Source organism: Psittacula echo, assembly GCF_963264785.1.
Source record: "Psittacula echo genome assembly, chromosome: 6".
NCBI lineage: Eukaryota > Metazoa > Chordata > Aves > Psittaciformes > Psittacidae > Psittacula > Psittacula echo.
The window spans coordinates 45,296,367-45,315,090 of NC_137743.1; the positions used below are offsets into that span (position 1 = coordinate 45,296,367).

The 18,724-nt window shown below is 43.5% G+C and overlaps 2 protein-coding genes across 8 annotated transcripts in view; one reads left to right on the top strand and one right to left on the bottom strand.

The window, feature by feature from the left end:
• Positions 1 to 15,322, bottom strand: CISD1 (CDGSH iron sulfur domain 1). 4 transcript variants are annotated; one of them, XM_080620392.1, is made up of 4 exons: positions 15,211 to 15,260; positions 8,098 to 8,211; positions 7,780 to 7,982; positions 1 to 2,154 (listed from the first exon to the last, which is right to left on the bottom strand). In XM_080620392.1, exons 2-4 carry the CDS (start codon positions 8,171 to 8,173, stop codon positions 2,065 to 2,067), a joined length of 369 nt encoding a protein of 122 aa, XP_080476518.1. In that variant the 5' UTR covers positions 8,174 to 8,211; positions 15,211 to 15,260; the 3' UTR covers positions 1 to 2,064. The 4 variants fall into 4 exon arrangements, with proteins under 4 accessions (XP_080476518.1, XP_080476517.1, XP_080476520.1 ...); XM_080620391.1 differs by lacking the exons at positions 8,098 to 8,211; positions 15,211 to 15,260 and adding exons at positions 11,777 to 12,348; positions 14,643 to 15,133; XM_080620394.1 differs by lacking the exon at positions 8,098 to 8,211 and having other exon boundaries at positions 15,211 to 15,322.
• The window catches only part of UBE2D1 (ubiquitin conjugating enzyme E2 D1), a 19,056-nt gene continuing 15,652 nt past the window's right edge, over positions 15,321 to 18,724 (top strand). Inside the window, exons 1-2 of one of the 4 annotated variants that reach the window (XM_080620387.1) lie at positions 15,355 to 15,458; positions 16,397 to 16,993. In XM_080620387.1, the coding sequence (XP_080476513.1) occupies positions 16,970 to 16,993 (24 nt within the window). In that variant the 5' untranslated portion in view covers positions 15,355 to 15,458; positions 16,397 to 16,969. Of the gene's footprint in view, positions 15,459 to 16,396; positions 16,994 to 17,217; positions 17,373 to 18,724 lie in introns of those variants that run through there. The other 3 variants (XM_080620388.1, XM_080620390.1, XM_080620389.1) reach the window with 3 other exon arrangements.

Below are 18,724 nucleotides of genomic sequence, written 5' to 3' on the forward strand. Positions count from 1 at the left end.
CCCAACTAATACACAGGTTTATGATTACAGTGGTATTGGCGTACAGCACTACTCACAGTGTAACTCTGCCTTGAAAGAAACAGCACACCCATGGTAACAGAGACATTACGACCTTAAGATTAAGATGAGCCCAAATGTGTATTTGACAAAAATACAGAAATATCCAGTGTCATATTCTAATAATACAGAAATAACTTTGTTTTGGATAAAAGCAACGTATTTGATAATTTAAGACAACCTTCCATACGCATCAGTACTCAGCCAAATAAAAAGTATCAAGTACCTTTACAGTCAAAACAGGAAGAAACAATAGAAACTAGATGTAGTTGACTGCAACTTCTTACAAGTAGAGGTCTCTCACAGATAGTAGTTGCCCCTTCTATAGCACTTCTCCTGCAAACCTTCTTTCTCTACCTCTGTGCCACATTCTCCATTTTTATGATTTCTGCCAAAGTTCAGACCAGTCAGCTAAGACCTTAGCCTCTGAAAGTCCTACATCAAAAATACAGTTTTCTTCAATCTTAACCAGTTGTACCAAACACACCCTTAAAAACAAACAAACAAACAAACAACCTCTACTGCCCCTATCATCTGGAAGAATCCTTAAGAGGCTAGGATAAAATGTCAGCTTCTTGAGAAGGACTTTCTTCTAGCTCTGAGGTAGTCTCTCTGTCTCAGGACATTGAGAGCTCAATCTTACACAGGCTGCAATTAGAATAGACCAGGTTTAATACAAAACTGCCCTCTGCCACCCCACTCTTTGGGTTTTGCTTTGTAGTCATTTGCATGTTAATAAAACAAAGCTATTTAATTTAAGGAAACCAACATGACAGCCATTAATGCAACCATGTCAAGCAAGACAGATAAATGCCCTACAAAAGAAGGATAAAAGCAATCCTTGTCTCATCCCTTCTTTCCTCCTTGTTTCTAGCTGTTGCCAAAGCCTTTCCCTGGCCGTGTCAGTTCTTTTGGTAAAATTAGCTGAACCACATTAGCAGTTAGCCCAGGGAGGCAGGAGTTATTTAAGACACATAGAGCCTAAGGCCACTTAGTAAGAAAGGTGTGCCTCCTCCTTCTGCAGCAGGAAGAGTCCTCTGGAACCAGCCAGAGCAATGATGAAGCAGACAATAATGATGGGTGGGGTTTTAGTTTTTATTTTTAGCTTTGGAATAAAGTGGCATAGCCTTTCCCACAGAAGTGTCCTGTGGTCTGGGGAAGTCAGCTTCACTGCTAGAGTCTGCAAATGAAACTAAGGCTTTCTAGCAGCAAAGACGACCCTGTCACCCCCTGCCCACCACTCTTTGAGCACTTCGTATCATTCCACTTGTTCTCTTCAGAAAGCTCTCACAGAGACCATCCTCCTAATGCTACTCTAAATACAGGTCTGCAGTTCCACTAGTATGTTCCTGATACCATATGATAGTAGGGTCAAGTATTAACACTGCTATAAAATCAAAGGTAAATTTGCCTTTTAGCCCCATCTTGCTTTAAGACTGTTATGCTGTCTGTACATAGTTAGCAACTTTGTTCTTTTACAGAAGCGAAACAGAAGAGTAGTGTAACAGGCCAAACATGACACCTGCAGAAAATACAGCATAATCAGAGGCTAAGCTACATTTTGCACCATGATTTCTTTCCTGCCATTACCTTTTACATAGAAATGTATCTAGACCTGTGACTTTAAAACCCCTCCAGGATTTTAGCATCTACCTTTTAAACACACATTCTACTGAACAGCCTCAGAGTTGTACACTGTATTTGAAAATAAAATTTAACACCTATTTTCTGATGAAGTACATTCCGCGCGTCATTTTAGTTTTGTACTCGGTGAGAGGGTACATGTGCTTTACAGGACAAAAATTTAAACCATGACTATTTAGTAAATTATGTATTGTAGTGATTAAAACAAGACAAGCACCAGAAAAAATACACATGCTGAAGCCTGATGTACATATTACACTGGAAAGTCTTCAGTGACATGACAAAGAACTTGTGGTTTTTCCCCCAATTACAAGTGAACAGAGGAATTGTCAGACATTCATTTTGTAGCTTCTACTGTCCACTCTATGCCTCCTTCCTTTTGATGATCAGAGGCCCAACGTTGTCACCAGTTTCCTCGTTGTGCTTTGTGTGAGAGCCATCACACAGCGGGAACTGAAAAAAGAAAGAATAAACACATCTAAAGTACATCCACAGTCAGAATTAAGAACCTAGGTTGACAGTTCATTATAACATCTCATTAAATCCCACTGTGATCACAGGCCACAACTTTTCTCTTGAGATCTCAGGTCTCCCTGAGTTCTGGCTGAACACCAGCTTTGTCCATGTGAGCACAGAGTGGATGAGAGGCTTGTTATGAAAAAGCAGCAACTCCACTCTATTTGATGTTCCTGCTTCAGGCCATCATGAGGAAAATGCAGCCCAAGCTGCAACAGTAACCTACCTGGAGTATCTTGCTCTCAACTTTACCCTGCATTCCATCTTCCTGGAGAGCACTGAAAGCTGAGTGCAGTTACAGAAGGTAAGTGGGGTGAGGAAGAGAAACAGGAGGAGATCTTAGCCAATTTTCTCCCCCCCAGTTTTCTGTAGCACATAATGAAAAAAAGGACAGCTTCCCTAGCTCACCTCTTATTTAAGAGACACACCTACATATTAGTCCTACCTCTAGTCAGCTGGAGTGCCAGGTAGATTATCTCACTGACACAAAAGACTCTTTGCAGAAGCTGGCCTCCACATTAGGATTTTGACCTGCTAATGTAAACAAACTGCACTTCCAAGTGACATGGCTATTCAACAAAGGCTCTTATGGGTAGCACTGAGGAGGTAATTTGAAGAAATGCCTGTTCCATAAAAAAAGAAAACTAGAACTGCCTGGTCAGAGCAAGACCCATGGAGGCTCTTTTAGGCAGCTGTAAATAGAATGCCCATATAACAATCCTTCTGCTCCTGAGCAGTGCAAGAGCCAAAGGACATTCTGCGAAGCAGCAAGAGTGAAGTTAGCTCCCATCACTTCTTAAGGGCTATGTCTCCTGTGCACAAGAAACTCTGGAGATGATCACAGCAATCACACACCAGTATTCTGCATTATTATTTGATTCCCATTACTTCTAAGCAAGCAAAAGTTGGACATTACTCAGCTTTTGTCTTTGCAACAGCAATATTCTCTCGCAGTACAGTCACAAAGCCTTCAACACTCCACTGATCCCAATGTTCATACCTCAGTCATAGTCTTGGAAAAATATTAACATCCTATCGCCCATGCTTAGTTAGAATAAAAGACTTCAAAATACTGCACAAAACCAATGTAATGAAGACAATATAAAAAGAAAAAATTCAAAGAGCTCTAAAAATAAAGCAACATGCCCCGTACGGTAGTGCTGCAAGATGAGGAGGAGGGGGGAGAGATTAGGTGGGGTTTTTTTTGTTTTTCACAAAATGTCAAAATCCACACTCAAAATGGCACGTGACGTTGCGAATAAAGAAACCCCGAATTAGAAGAATACTCTTGTATGCTGATTCATGCAGGAACTTTATCATCATATCAGTCATCTGTGACTGAATGAGTAGGTACTGAGATACCTGAAAAAATCTGAGAAAACAAGAATGTATGTTCAGGGGGCACTGACTAGCTTCCAACTCAGATGTTCCCAAGCCATTTTTTTTTCCATGCAACACCACTGTCCACTGGTCTTCATAGAAGCATCGACCCAGCTTCCATCAGACATTTACATCTCATATGCCCCAAGGAGGCAAGCCCAAGGTCCAGCTACAGCAACAAGAATCATAGAATCAATCAATACCACGTTGGAAGAGACCTCAAGAATCACCTGGTCCAGCCTTTCCTGGCAAAGCATGACCTACACTAGATGTCCCAGCACCATGTCCAGCTGAATCTTCAAAGTGTCCAACACTGTGGAGTCCACCACTTCCCTGGGGAGATCATTGCAATGGCTGATTGTTCTCATTGTGATCAATTTCTCAAGTGTTTAATCACAATCTCCCCAGGAATAATTTGTACCCATTACCTCTAGCCTTTTCCACGTGACTCCTTACAGAATCATAGAATACTAGTCACCATCACTTCAAGTTTTCAAGTGTCAAAAATGGCAGGATTCACAGGCTACAGATTGCATTGAGACATCTCAAAACTACCGACTGCTCTGAATTCTTCCTCTGGGTTAGTTGTCTTAGAACAACTGGCTCCCAGACGGTGGGATGCTAGACATGAGCTTCTCAGAAAATAAAAAATCACCACCACTTTTGCACAGCACCCACTTGGTCACCCTGAAGACCAGATGGATCCTGAGCCTGACACGACGCATTCATCCTTGATTAAGATAAAGCAGGCTATCAGTACTGGCAAAAGATGAAGGAACTGTGAAGTGATCTGGACAGATCACCTTATTTCCCTTGACAGTGCAAAGGTTTAGATTCTCTATCACTATTTCTTGTGATATTCTGTAGCAGAATTCCTTGTCCTGCAGCCTAGGGACCAATGCTTCTCTGAAGACACAGAGGTCGCAAGTCACTGCAAATGAAAGTAAATTACCACTCCCTCCCTGGCTCACACAGTTTAAAATGCAGAAGAGTGAGAAAACAAATGTTTTAACTTTAGACTAATTACAGTTTGGGTTTAAGACAAAACTCTTGCCTCTACACTGTAAATATGAACACTGGGTTTTTCCACAAAACATGACAAGTAATATTATGAAGTGCCCGCAGAACACAGCACTGCATAGGAAAAGACAACTTACAGAACTACCTACCTATTATTAACATGTAATTACATCCAAAGACAGACTTACCTAAAGATGTCACCTAAGATGTCATCTTACCTAAAGATGTGTGTTTTTAAACACACGCATCCCACAGACTTCAGCCAGCACAAAGAAAAAGCCTTTTAAGTAAAATGTTTAAGAAAGAACCCAACTGAACAGAATCCTGTTTTTTTAAGAGTTACCCCAAAAATTCCTGATACAGTCAAACTGTTTTGTTATTCCTTGTACAGGAAGAACACCACATGAAGTCAGCTGTAGTGTATGCACACCATCAGTGCACACTGAAGTATCCCATGGTTCATAATGCTACTAGATCTGTTAACAGCCTCATGCCTCAGGTGAAGCTAAATCTGATGAGAAGTGCTCATGCAGTATACAAGAGGACATTTCTTCCAACCTATATAAGGAAGAGATCCCCATATGCCACTTGTTTAAACACAGCAGGTACTTAACTGCCTTTTTTTTTTTCCTACATTGGAAGCACGCATATTCTACCATTCTGCCATCATAAACATAATCTTACGAATTTTAACAGGATCTTAGTTTGAGAACTGCAAGAAAGGTAATGCTAGCTAGCTACTTCCAAGGATGACAAGCATGTGAGAATGATGAAGAATGTCTCTGTATTTTATTACTTGGCACGAACTGAAGAAGCACGCACACCATCTTAAAGATTATGCCACCCACTGTGCAAGGTTAACCCATCAGGGCAAGAAGGTGGCACGAAACTGTAAACTGCAGTCTTTGAAGCACAGCATACTGATTAAAATACTCATTATTAAGCACCAGTAAAAGAAAACAAATGCCTTCAAATTTTTCCACTGATCTCCTTAATACCTTTGCAAGACCTTTCAGATCAGAGCTCTAAGAATGGAGTCATTATAAGGTAGCCCCATCTACTTCCTTTTGGTGTGTGATTACAGAGCCCTAACTCAGCAGGACAGTACGTTCCTAAACTGACAACGCCCCTCAATATATGCTAAAATGTACTTCTTAACATTTTTATTTCACACAGAGGAGACGGTGTCAAACAGTAGCTAGAATATTTGCAGGAGCTGCAATGCAACCACTGAAGCCAGGCACGATCTTCCATTTTTGTTTAGCAAATGGAGTGGGAAGTGGAAAGTACAAACACCAAGGTTCCAGTTAGGATTTTTTTATATTTTTCCAGAAGCCCTGAAGGAGGTGTACCTACACTATTTCAATCTGAGGTAAACCCGAATTCAGATATTACAACAACGTACAGATACTTGGAGCAGCCTTTCTCCTCCCTGAAGCTGTAGCCCTCGCGGTAGCTTCCAATGCTACATTCTGGACATCAATTGAGACTTAACAGAGACTTAGCAGCGGTATTAGTATACACATGCATGTACCTGCATGCTGTACAGCCATCAGCACTGCATGTACACACTTCCCTGTTGCATAATCATACAATATGCACCTTAATCCATGGAGGACATTGTAGCCATGGTGGGGAGGAATATTTGGGTTTTCAGTTCAGACTCTGGACAGAGCAGAGAAGATGAGCCCATCTCCACAGGGCTATTTCAGAATCAAGCTGTGATGCTGTTTAACTCTCAGTAGTGTTTCAGTGTTAAACCAAATACAGCTACAAATATGTAACTTCCTGAGTTATTTTCACCCATAAGGTAATTAAGTCAGATCTGACAACAGCAGAAGATAAAGCACCTGGAACACTGAAGAGTGTAGCCCAATTAGACCACTGCCTAAGACTTGAGAAGTCTAGTGTTCAGTTCACTTATGGAGAGTGCTAGATTTCAAGGCTGCTGGCCTCAGTTGTCTGTCTCTGAAGTTCCGTATTATTTCAGTTTCCACACATTAGCACCCTGACTTCTGAAAAAGCTTTTAAATGTTTGCCAGTGGTAAATGGACAGGACTGCTCATATCACCCACTTTCTCTCATTACAGATCCCAGAACTACCACTACAGAAAAATTATACAGAGCCCAGTTACATCAAATGTCATGCATCTCTATCTCAGATTTAAATCTGATCTTAGTGTTACTGAAAGACTAGATATCATGCTTAGCACTATTTTTAGGCAAACTGAGTCAACCCAGCTTCATATGCAAGTAAGCTTGTGGGTAGCCAGGGTCTAGACCAGAATTCTAATTGCTCTAAAAGAGCGGCTTAAAATATGCCATCATGATCTCACTGGCTTTACTTTAGGATTACCCATACAACTATTTTGAGTTGCTAAGGCAGAAATGCATTAAGTCCATCAGACTGCATTTTTCAAAAGCTTTTAATCACAATGACTTCTTTTTAGATTACTTCCATCACCACTGGAAATAATTCACTGCTGTACTCATTTGTGTGGTAAAAGGCAGCTAACTGCAGCACACAGCAGTACTACAAGAAATTCAGGACAGAACAGTGGTGACATCATCTGTGCAAGTCAGGCTCTTCCCAAAATAATTCCACAGTCACTCCGTCTACAAGATTTAAGGATGGGCTCAGACATTGCAAGTTAAAATTTGACACCAGCCCTAGTATATCAAGCTAATCAATCTGTATCATTAATACCATGAACTAGTGGCAAGGTACTTTCTGACTAACAGAGTAAACTTCTAACTTCCTCCAGTAAAAGGTGTTTAGGGTCCTCTCAGACTGTGGCTTCTGAGCTACTACTGCCAACATGCTAGTAGTTTTGGATAAGCCTCAGTATTAGCACCAGCAGCACACAAAATAGTATCTGTCATTCACAACTGTGATTGCTCCATACAGTGGCTCTCCTTTAAGAGATTTGCTTCTTCAGGGCTAGAGAAACATTTTATTCACTATTTGCACTGATCTGCAGGCTTTACTCTGAGTGACAGGATAAATCTACATAGTTTTATGGATTAAAATAATGCTACATCTCACTGCAGTATAGTTTAGGTGAAAAAATACAGTTTCCTCTAAATAAAGCAGTTTGAAAATAAGTTTTGTTGAAAGATGGATGCACATGAATGAAAATGGACCATTTATTATACTCTTACCTTCTTAGATCTCCAACAACGACAGTACACCGCCTTGTCTCCCAGATCTTCCATATCAAATGCATGGACTACCTTGGGATTATCTTTCTGGATATGGGGATTCACCATTGCTTTGGAGCATTTGTCTTTAGAGAGAAATCTGTAAGCTAGATACCCAACCACAGCTGCTCCAGCAGCTAAGGAGACTGCAGCAATCCATTCAACTACAATATGAGAGAAGAAAAAAAAAGACTGTCAAGTTTTGACCACAGCATATATAAAACTACTCAGTAGCAAATGCCTTCATGCTTGTGGCAACACGTTTACTTTCCAACAGACCTTTTTGTTCTGTAGTAGTAATGCAGTACTTTAGAGGAGTATTTTCTTTTGACACTTGCCTAGTTACTCTACTCATTTCTACTGATCAGAGTTCTCCTTCACTTCAATCCTTTCCTGCACAAGGATAGAACACATGGGTTTGAGGGTTTAACCTTTTATTTTAGAGTGTCTGATATCAACATTGATAGAATAGCCTTTCCAAGTTCAGCACGTTAAACCAGCTGTAAGTACACCCTGAGGCAGCAAAAAAACCCCACTACTGTTTGTTTCATGTGCAGAAAAGTCATTAAAGAACACTTAACATCAACTACTTAAACAGGAACACCCCCCCAAGGTATGGGTACTGAACAGCTTTTAATATAATGCATCTTGTAACTAAAAAAAAGTTAACAGGTGTTTGGCAATGGGGAAATTATTTATTATACTACCACCAGCAACAAAAACCAGCTTAAATCCCTACTGTGGTGTACTGGAAAGAACAAAGATCAAACCCCGTCATATTTAAGAATAATAGCATGAGTTTATTTTAACTGGATTAGGTCCTGACTCTCTGAAAGACAACTTCCATTTAAAAAAATCCTCTTCACCATCGCTTTTCTCCTCATCCTCACTTTTCCTCCCTCTAGTTGCCCCTAAAATCTTTGCAGTCTTGCTCACGTAGAATAATTTCCTTTTTGGCAAGGAGTTTTCCTACTTTTTTGTGGATCTATTTATTTCTCTTCTGCCTCATGAAAACATTCTGGCCTTTGGCCCAAAAGGTTCTGGCTGCAGCAACAGCCCCAGCCATTTCTCTCAGAGCAGCAAGTGGGTGCTCTTTCTTTGCTCTTTATCCACCAACTCTACTCACACACATACCCCTAACACATACACACAGTTTTTGTCTGACTCTACAGACAAAGAAATCAAACAGGAATTTAAGTTTCAGCACAACTGCACAACTTAAGAAAACTAGAAGAGTCTCCAATTGGGAATTTCTATCCTGCCCTTCCATGTTTGCATTGTATTTGAAAGATGCCAAGTCAGATGGCATCTTTGGAGCAAGAGATAATACTACACTAAAAGCTAAGAAACAAAAACCTTTATGAGTTCTTGCTACTTTCCACAGTCAATTGACTTGCTGTATTGCCACTGTAAGCTTGTACTTAAAGAAGTGCAGAAGGTTTTCCACCCCTGCCCAACAGCCTTTCCGAAAATCCATATCAAACCCTTTCCTCCGCTAAAATAGTGTGTCAGCTCATACACACCATACTGATCCACAAGGGTCTGGACATAACAATATGTGGAATTAAACAAATACTTGTATGATGTCTGTAGCCCTGTAAGATCAGCGAAGGCAGGTGCTTCTTTAGAGTTTTACACAAGGAGTAAGAAATGCAGAAACCGTTGAGTTCATTTTCTTAGTACATGAAACAGAAGAGACCCACATACACTGAGACCCTCCCTGTAACAACAGGGTGATACTAAGACACAGGAAAAAAACCACCTTTAACATCAAAGAATTTAAGGCATGTTTCCCTGCTCCCAAACTCCTTAAAACAATAAAATCCCCAGAAAGCTTAGTGTAAATCCAGTGGTTTACATCCATCCAGTGAGTTCTCACCTCTTTTATCTCCCCTTTATAAACTAGTCAGAATAATGCATTCATTTTAATAGGTTAAAAAAGCAAGGAGGTGAAATTAAAGAAGGGATTCTATGAAAATCTGTTTTACTTTAGCAAAGCAGTCCAAACTAATCCAAAGAACAGCCACAGCTTAAATGAGAGGCAGCAGGTTCTCCCAAGGAAAGTCACTGCAGAGAGTGTGCAGCACCCTTTCAACTTCCCACTTAAGTATGTTTCCTCAAGCAGAGCAGGACTGCAGCAAGGAGGAAGTACCCGGCAGTTCAGGGACAAGCTGGGTCTGACAAGTTAAAGATCAGTTCTGATGAAATATCAAGTGCAACTACAACAGTGGCAGGCAAAACAAAGGATTAACCATACTGGAAACTTCAGAAAAGCAGCAATTGCAAGGATTGCCCAAGTTGCTACCCAATGCATTGGCAATGGATCGAATCTTAACCTACATTTTTAAATAACTGATGAGGGGATGGTGATAGATTGTATCCATTCCACCTTAAGGAACTAAGGGGAAAGAGCGACTTTGAAGACCACCAAGGATGACTCCTATAACTGAACCTCCCTTTAAGGCGCTGTACCTTAAGGAAGCTGATTGCCTACTGCACTTACGCAAAAGCCCAGGTCAGCTTAACAGACCAGCAGAGGAAAAGATTCTGATGATAAAATACTTCTATGACTCACAGTGCAAGCAGGAAAGTCTGCACTAAAATTCAGTAGCTTTTGCAGCACATTCAGAAGAGCTGTTCTGCGCATCTGCAGCTAACCCAGATCCCTCTGACCTGAGAGATGCCTCCAGCCACCTATCACATAACTGTACATAGCTCATCCAGACCAACAGATTATTAATGTAAAGTAATTATCATCTCATATTTCAGTGACCCCTACATCTCCTCCTGAAGGCCAAATTAATTTGCTACACACAGACAAACATACACATAAAGAGCTTAAGATATTTTTTTCTTATAATAGATCATACTGTCTTTTTTACTGTATGTGCTGGTTTTGGCAGGGATTGAGTTAATTTTTTCCCTATTCGCTAGCATGGGGCTACATTTTGGATTTGTGTTGGAAACAGTGCTGACAATTCAGGGATGTTTTAGCTACTGTTGAGCAGTACAGAGTAAAGGCCCTTTCTGCTTCTCACCCCATCCCACCGGTGAGTAGGCTGGGAGTGCACAAGAAGTTGGGAGGGCACACAGCCAGGACAGCTGATCCCAATTGACCTAAGGGATATTCCATGCCATATGGCACCATGCTCAGCATACAATGCTGTGGGAAGAAGGAAGGGGAAGGATGCCTGGAGTGATGGCATTTGTCTTCCCAAGTAACCATTACACATGATGGATCCCTGCCTCCCTGGAGATGGCTGAACACCTGCCTGCCCATGGAAAGCAGTGAACAAATGCCTTGTTTTGCTTTGCTTGCATGCACAGCTTGTGCGTTACATACTAAACCGTCTTCATCTCAACATGAATTTTACTCTTCTGATTCTCCTGCCTCCCCACTGGGGGTGGGAGGGAGGGTGGGTGGTGAGCAAGTGGTTGTGTGGGGCTTTGTTGCCAGCTGGGGTAAAACCACAAGTCCTTTTTGGTGTCCACCGTGGGGCTGGAAGGGTTCAAGACAATGACAGATCTGATTGGAATGTGCTAGGTTGAATTTATAGCTGCCATGCTTGCCCCTGTGCTTGCCATGGGGCTGGCTTGCCTTACTGTATTACTAGAGTCTACTGCTTATTAGTTGCTGCTTTTTGCGTTCACTGCTTGCCATAGTACTATACTGCCTATCATCTTACTCTGCTGTGCCTGCCAACATTTTGGTAACAGCAACGGCAATGCATCTGGGCTGGCTGATGGCCAAGAGCATCACTGCTGTTTCTGCAATCCTGGTACTAGACAGGCTGGGACTCCAGTGTGAACTCTAGTCAAAGGGACCATGACCTGTGGTTGAGTCCATGTGGGAGCAGGACACACCAAAGCACCTGAGGCTGTGAATAAATCCATGGAAGAGCAGGCACATCTCAAGTCATCTGTGGCCATGATTATGTCTGTGCTGCAACAGGTATACCTCTGAAGGGACAGCAGCCCAAGGATAAGTCCGTGCTGGAGAAGGTACATCTCAAAGCATCTGTGGCTGTCGATAAGCCCACGCTGTTGCAGGTACACCGTGAAGCATCCGTAGCTGTGCACGAGGTCATGCCAGAGAACCTCAAAGCATGTGGTCACGGTAAGCCCATAGCAGAGCAGGTACACCCCTGGAGGAACTGCAGCCATGGATAAGACCATGCTGGAGCAGGGTCACAACTGAAGGCACTGTGGCCCACAGAGAAGGCCACACTGGAACAGGTGCACTGCAAAGCAACTGTGGCTATGGATAAGCCTATGAAACAGCACGTATACCCACGGAAACACTGTGGCTCATAAGTAAACCTCCACTTGGAGCAGGTACACCCCTAAGGGACTACAGTCTGTAGATAAGTCAAAACCAGAGCAGCAGCAAGGGGAGGAGCTCACTGCAACATTAAACTCAATGTCTGGCCCAAAGGGGTGAGCAGTGGAGACTGTAATGGAAATACCTTTAAATTGTTGTAATCTAGGATTTAAGTTGCATGTTATGGTTATTTCTACAGCAGGAACCACCTGAAACAATGGAGGTCAAGTCTTACAAAAAGCAGTGCAGGTGCAGCAGCAACCCAACCTGCGCTGACATTGGTATCCAGTAACAGTAAAGGGATGGTGTTTGTCTTCCCAAGTAACTGTTATGTGTGACGAAGCTCTGCTCTCCCAGAGATGTCTGAACACCTGCCTCCTGATGGGCAGCAGTGCATGAATGCCTTGTTTTCCTTTGCTTGCATGTACAGCTTTTGCATTAGTTAAGCCGTCTTCATCTCAACCCACAATTTTTCTCACTTTTACTCTTCCCTTATCCTAATGCAGGGAAAGGAAGGGAAGAAAAACAGAAAGGAGGAAACAGGAGTTCAATGAATGCAACCCCAGGAGAGCAGGCAGTGCACAGAAGTAAACAAAAAAGATGAGAACAGCAACAAGCTAATGGTGGGAATTTATTTTCTTCTACATTCTTTGGACACATCCTAACGAACAAGAGACTTGGATCACAAAGTTTCTCCCCTCTTCTCTAAGCAGCCAGGATATTACCCTGGATGTTTTCAGGTCTAGGCTGTAGAGGTAGTTTTAGGATCCACCAGAGATCTCAGACAGATTTTATTTGCAGGAAGAACACGCATTTACTATCTGCACTGACAAGCACATAAAGAAAATAAGATGGTCTTGGCTCCATCAGGAGTACACGACCCTTATTATGACACATTATTTACTTTCCAGGAACTGGAAACAACACAGGGAATAGCTATACCCCTAGAAAGTCAGTCCAAGATGATCCTAAGAGACAACTCTCATGTTACCTCTGCTGCTTAAAAAATGTTCATGTTAAGTTCAAAATCAGCAGCAGAGCAGTAACTCCAGACATGAAAACATGTATTTTTTGTTTTTCCCTTCAGAAGTGCTTATAACTTTCAAGTGCTGTTCTCCCTTTGTTGCCAATGAAGAGGCTATTATTACTCAAGAGTTGTTTGTAACAGTCCAGTAGTGTAACCATGCACAACAAGAGGCCATCTTTCTGCAGGCCACACTTGGAGAAACACGTGACACTTGCTTACTGAGGAGTCATCCAGGATAACTGGCTGCACAGAAAGCCTAGTAAGTAAAAGCCAACCAATCAAGTAAATAAAGCCACTTCTAACACCTCACAGCATCCACAAGAAATGTGATTATGATCAACAGGCTTAATTTAACTGAAACTGTAAGGTAAACAGGACACCCAAAGAAGAATGGCTGTTGGAAATGGCCAATAAGCAGCAAAAGGCAAGTTACCATGATCATCAGATCTGCGTTCAGTGTGGAGTCACACCTGCAAACATCACTCTCAACAAAAAGCACTAGGTATGCCATTTACTGCCTTCCAATAGGTAACCTTCCAGCACATATGCACACCAATATGCACAGAAGCAATTAACTCTCCAATTGCTACCAAGAATTAAATATATAAATTCTTGGTAAAGAATTTATATAGAAGCCAATTTATAAAGAAACCAAGAATTAAATAAATAAATGCAACAAAAATATGGTAAGTTTCTGGTGTCTAGCTTTCAGCAGGGAATAAGGTATTAGTACAATTTCCAAAAGTCATTAGCCTGAGACACACGCAAGCTGAAAAAAGAGCTGTGAGCTGCCAGCCACTCATTAAGCTTAATCTTGACAGAAATCACATTAACAGTATGCCACCACCTCCTTATACATAAAGCTCCCTCCAGACTATTCTAAATCAACTGTTCCCCTGTTTTCCTGGGATAAGGAGGATATTTTCAGTTTGATTAGGAGCACGTCCTTCTCCCTTCCCTACAAAGCTTTCTTTTAAATTCCTAGTGTATACCAACTGTTCTAATTTTTGCAAGCTAATAAATTAAAGTAAGCTGCCCTTAGGAATGCAACCTTGCTGCAATCTATTATCAAGTCATCCTCAGGGCTTTGGTGTGATTATTTTAACAAGCACAGCCTACATCACTATAACCCAATTTAAACTATACCAATGCCTTTACCAACACCCTCTGTATCAGCAGTGTATCCCCCCCCGACTCCCAAAATCGATATGGATGGAGTTCACTGACTTAAGGGCATAAGACACAAGCTTTGCAACTGGAAACCAAAGCCACGCAGGTGAAGCTCGGGGTTGTTGTGGTTTTGTTTTGGGTGGTTTTTTTGAGGAAATCAAATAACTCAGCTGTGACTTCCATCCATTTCAACCCTTTCATCCTGCCCGGTAGCCCAACAGCACTTAAAACACAACACTGCTTCAGGCACGGTTTGGGTCAATCATTATCAGCGAAAATATCACTGTTATCCCTATTACACAGTACCGAGCTTTGAGCATAAGTTAGAATTCCAGAAATTCGCAAATTTTCGTGTAATTTATGCCGCGCAGCTTCACATAAAGTACGGGGCACAGACAAAGGCACAGCTCGACAGGGAAGCGTCAGGTGGAAAGGCATGAACGAAACAGCAGTGCTTGTAACACGCCGTTCCCCGTCACCAGTAAAACCCGGCAGCTAGCCAGAACCCGATGCGAAGGCCGGAACACACGCAAGCGCCTGCCGCGGAGCTTGACGAATTCCGGGCCCTCCTTAGGGCCAACCCTCGCTCTCCACAGTCATCTACAACACTGGCCTTTTACTAACGTGTGTATCTAACCAGCCACTCCGGGCTCGCCGCCCCCAGGGAACGGGACGACAGGACAAACCCGCGTCCCCACAGGGGGCAGCAACGCCGCCATTTTGTCCCCGGTGGCCAACGGAACGAGGGTCGAGGACGCGCACACCTTCCCCTCTGCCTCCCCTTCCCGTCGACAGGCAGCTACCCCATCCCGACCGCCCGACCATCCGTCCATCCTTGTACGCCTCCCACCCTCCGCGTCGTGCGCACCCCTACCCCGCACAGAGGAATTTTGCCCCAACCCCATCGCTCCCACTCCGAAGGCGTAGAGGGCAGTCACAACTCAAAGCCGCGTCCCGCCGCGCGTGCGCCAGCCAACGCCCACCCGCAAGATGGCGGCAAGGCCCCGCCTCTTAAAGGCCTCCCCGCGGTGAACAAGGTGTTCGAGAGTGGGTCATTGCCGTGGGGCTGGCTGCAGGGTAGTGGTGAATGGCACCGAGGAAAAGGGACGTCCGGACATGCAGGTAAAGTATGCGTTGAGGCCACTGCAAGTGCAACATGGCAGGCAGGCATCACTGTTCACCCTGAGGAGACACCAGCTTAACATGGCCTTGCAGTAATTCTTTTCTGGTGGTGGTGCTGCTGGCTGCCTTGAGTTACCAGGACTCTGCAAATCACTTAGCACATAGAATCATAGAATCAGCTCAAGTCGATCAAGTCTAACTGTTACCCCAGCACTGCCAAGTCCACCACTAAATCGGGTCACTAATGGCCTCTTCTAAATGGTTTTTGAACACTTCAGGGATGGTGATTCCACCACTGCCCTGAGCAGGCTGTTCCAATGCCTGACTGCCCTTTTGGTGAAGAAATTTCCCTTAAATTTCCTTATCCAGTATATTAAATTTTCTTATCCAGTGTAAACCTCCCATGGTGCAGCTTGAGGCTGTTACTTCTTGTTCTGTCACTTGTTAACTTGGGAAAAGAGATCAACCATCTTCTCTTCCCATTTTCCTTTCAGGTAGTCATAGAGAGTGATAAGGTCTCCCCTGAGCCTTCTCCAGACTAAACTATCCCAGTTCCTTCAGCCACTTCTCTTAAGACTTGTTCTCCAGACCCTTCACCAGCTTTGTTACTCTTCTCTGGACCCACTCCAGCATCTCAGTGTTTCTCTTGTAGTGAGGGGTGCAGAACTGAACACAGTATTCGAGGTGTGGCTTCATCAGTGCTGAGTACAGGGGCAACATGTGTGAGCCCTTGTTTGCATAGCTGTGGAGAGATGAGCTAGAGCAATAGCTGCCTTAAACTTCACAAACTCTCATATCAATATGAGAATGACTAGACTTTACTTAAAAAAAAAAAAAACAAAAAGTATTATCAGAGTCCTATACCTGATTAAGGACTTGCTAGTGTGGGACCTACTCAACAGCCTTTACAAACAGTATGCCTTTCTTGTTTTGTACAGCATCGTGAATGTGGTATCTGGCTTTTACCGATGCGGGGTTGCAGGTGCTGTAACTCTGAAGCTCCATGTGTGAAGTTTCCTCTTCTTCACATCTCAGCGTGACTGCAAAGGACATGACCTTCAAACACCTTCTGTTCTTTGAACACGAACAGCCTAATAATACGTCAGTTTGCTTGTCACCCACAGAATTCCTGGGGAGGAGAGGACACGATGAAAACAAAACCCCCTCACAAAACGGACTAAACTTTAAGTGCCGTTATAAAGAAAAGGAAATATTTAAGCCGCACAGCAGCTGCCCCTCCGGGCCCTGGGGTGTGGCGCACTCCGCAAGGGGGCAGCAGCGCCGCCGCTCTCCCCACGGACTGCGCTTCCCGGCGCACCCCGCAAGCGGCCCTGGGCTGCGCATGCGCAGGGGGGGACACAAAGGGCCCTGCGAGCAAAGGCTCCACCCCGCGGCTCCCCCTCACCCCCACCTCCGCGGCGCACGCGGGTGCCCTTACCCACCCGCTCCGCCCCCACTCCCCACTTTCGCCGGCCGCGCTCCCTGGGGCCGGGGTTGTGTCCCGCGCTCCTATGGCGCTGAAGCGGATACAGAAAGTGAGTGGGGCCGAGACGCGGGACCGAAGTAGAGCGGGGCGGAGAGGCGAGGCAAGGGGAGGGCTGTCGCCGCCCAGCTGCTGCCCGGGAGTGGCGGCGGGCCGGGGCCGCGGCCAGCGGGAGGCGTTGCGGGAGCCGCTGTCCCGCGTTGTTTCCGCCTGGGGTCTGGCCTCCTGCTTTCAGTCGCACAGGTCGTGTCTCTGTTCCTGTCCCCTGGCTGCTGGAGCTGGTCCCGCGGGCCACTTCAGGGGGCGGAGGGGGTGAGCCCGGTGGGGGTCGCAGCTGTCCTGGACAGAGCTGTCGTGAGGTGGAGAAAGGGTGGCTCTTGGGCTCCTGCGGTTTCGGGCCTCTTCGTCTTCTTTAAGACCCACTACCCCAAGTCAGTGTTTTAAACAGTCCTTAATAAAACATCTGAGAGAATTCCCGAGGGTATGGCTGTGAAGTAGTGAGTGACAGGCCACGTTGTGTTAACGGGTTATCTTTAGTAGAGCTTCAAGTAAGATGTCTGTTGCCAGAATATTGCTCTCCTGTTACGCACAGCTTGGTTAGCTCTGCGTTTAACTTTTTTTTTCCACATTAAGAAGTGGAAAGAAGTACTGTCAGCCCAGTACTTGATATGACCTTTGAATGCATCCCAGTTGTGGAGGTTTAGGGTAAATGTAAAAATATAAAAATATAAAAATACCTTTGTAAATGAATGGTCAGGTTCTAATTATAGAGTAAATTTCTAGATTCCTTTTGTTTGGTAAGACCCAACTGGTCTGTACAGTACAGACAAAAAAAGGACTCTGAATGGTAAACATAGAAGCTGAGGTAATGTTAGTGCCTTGGCCGCGTTATAGAATATGTGGTATTTTGTTGCTGTTGGTGCACTATGTTTAGTCGGTGTTTCTGCTATCCTGGTTCTGTGACTGTGCTGCAATTTCTCATTGTGGATTCCCTTTTGCTATTTGAAAATGTTGGTATTGTAGAAACAGATTTTTTTATTTTCTGGTAAGGTGAGCAGTCGAAGAAAAATTGTAAGTTCTGGTAGTCTTCTGGTATTTTCAAGATGGAGTGGTAGTTTGTGATTTTCCAAATGAGGTCCTGCTAAAATAAGTTTTCTGCATTTTTCTCTCTTACCACGTTCCCTGTGTAACTTTCTGCTTTAGAGACTTACATATATATTGACAACACATAATTTTGTTTAGTGTCACATTTAAAAACGTTGTGTTTGACAGATATGAGATTGTGGGTAGACTATTATTTATGAAAGAGTATCTTTCATTCTGCTAACCTTATTAGATTCTGTTTCTGCACTTTGAAAATGAAGGAAATTATTACCGGGATGCTGATTTCATGGTAGTGTGAGATGTTCTGATTGTGCAATAACTTCTGTGTGGAGCATGAAGAGATGTCAGGGAAGCACCTACCAAAAGAGCTGAGAATTAGATTCAGAATTAGTTACTTCTTGCTTATAGTCTTCTTCAGAAATGATTATTGCTGGTTTTTTGGTTGGTTTTGATTTTTTGTTGTTGTGGGGTTTTGGGGTTTTTTTGGGGGTGTTGTTGGTGGTGGTGGTTGTTGATTTGTTGGGTTTTTTGTTTTGTTTTGAGTGGAGTGTTTTGGTTTTGGGGTTATTTTTGCTGGGTTTTTGTTTTTGTTTTAATTGTTGTTTGGGGGAGGGGGGTTTTTTATTTTTTTTTTAGGTTCTGATTTTGGTGTTGGTTGGTTGGTTGGTTTTTTGGTTGT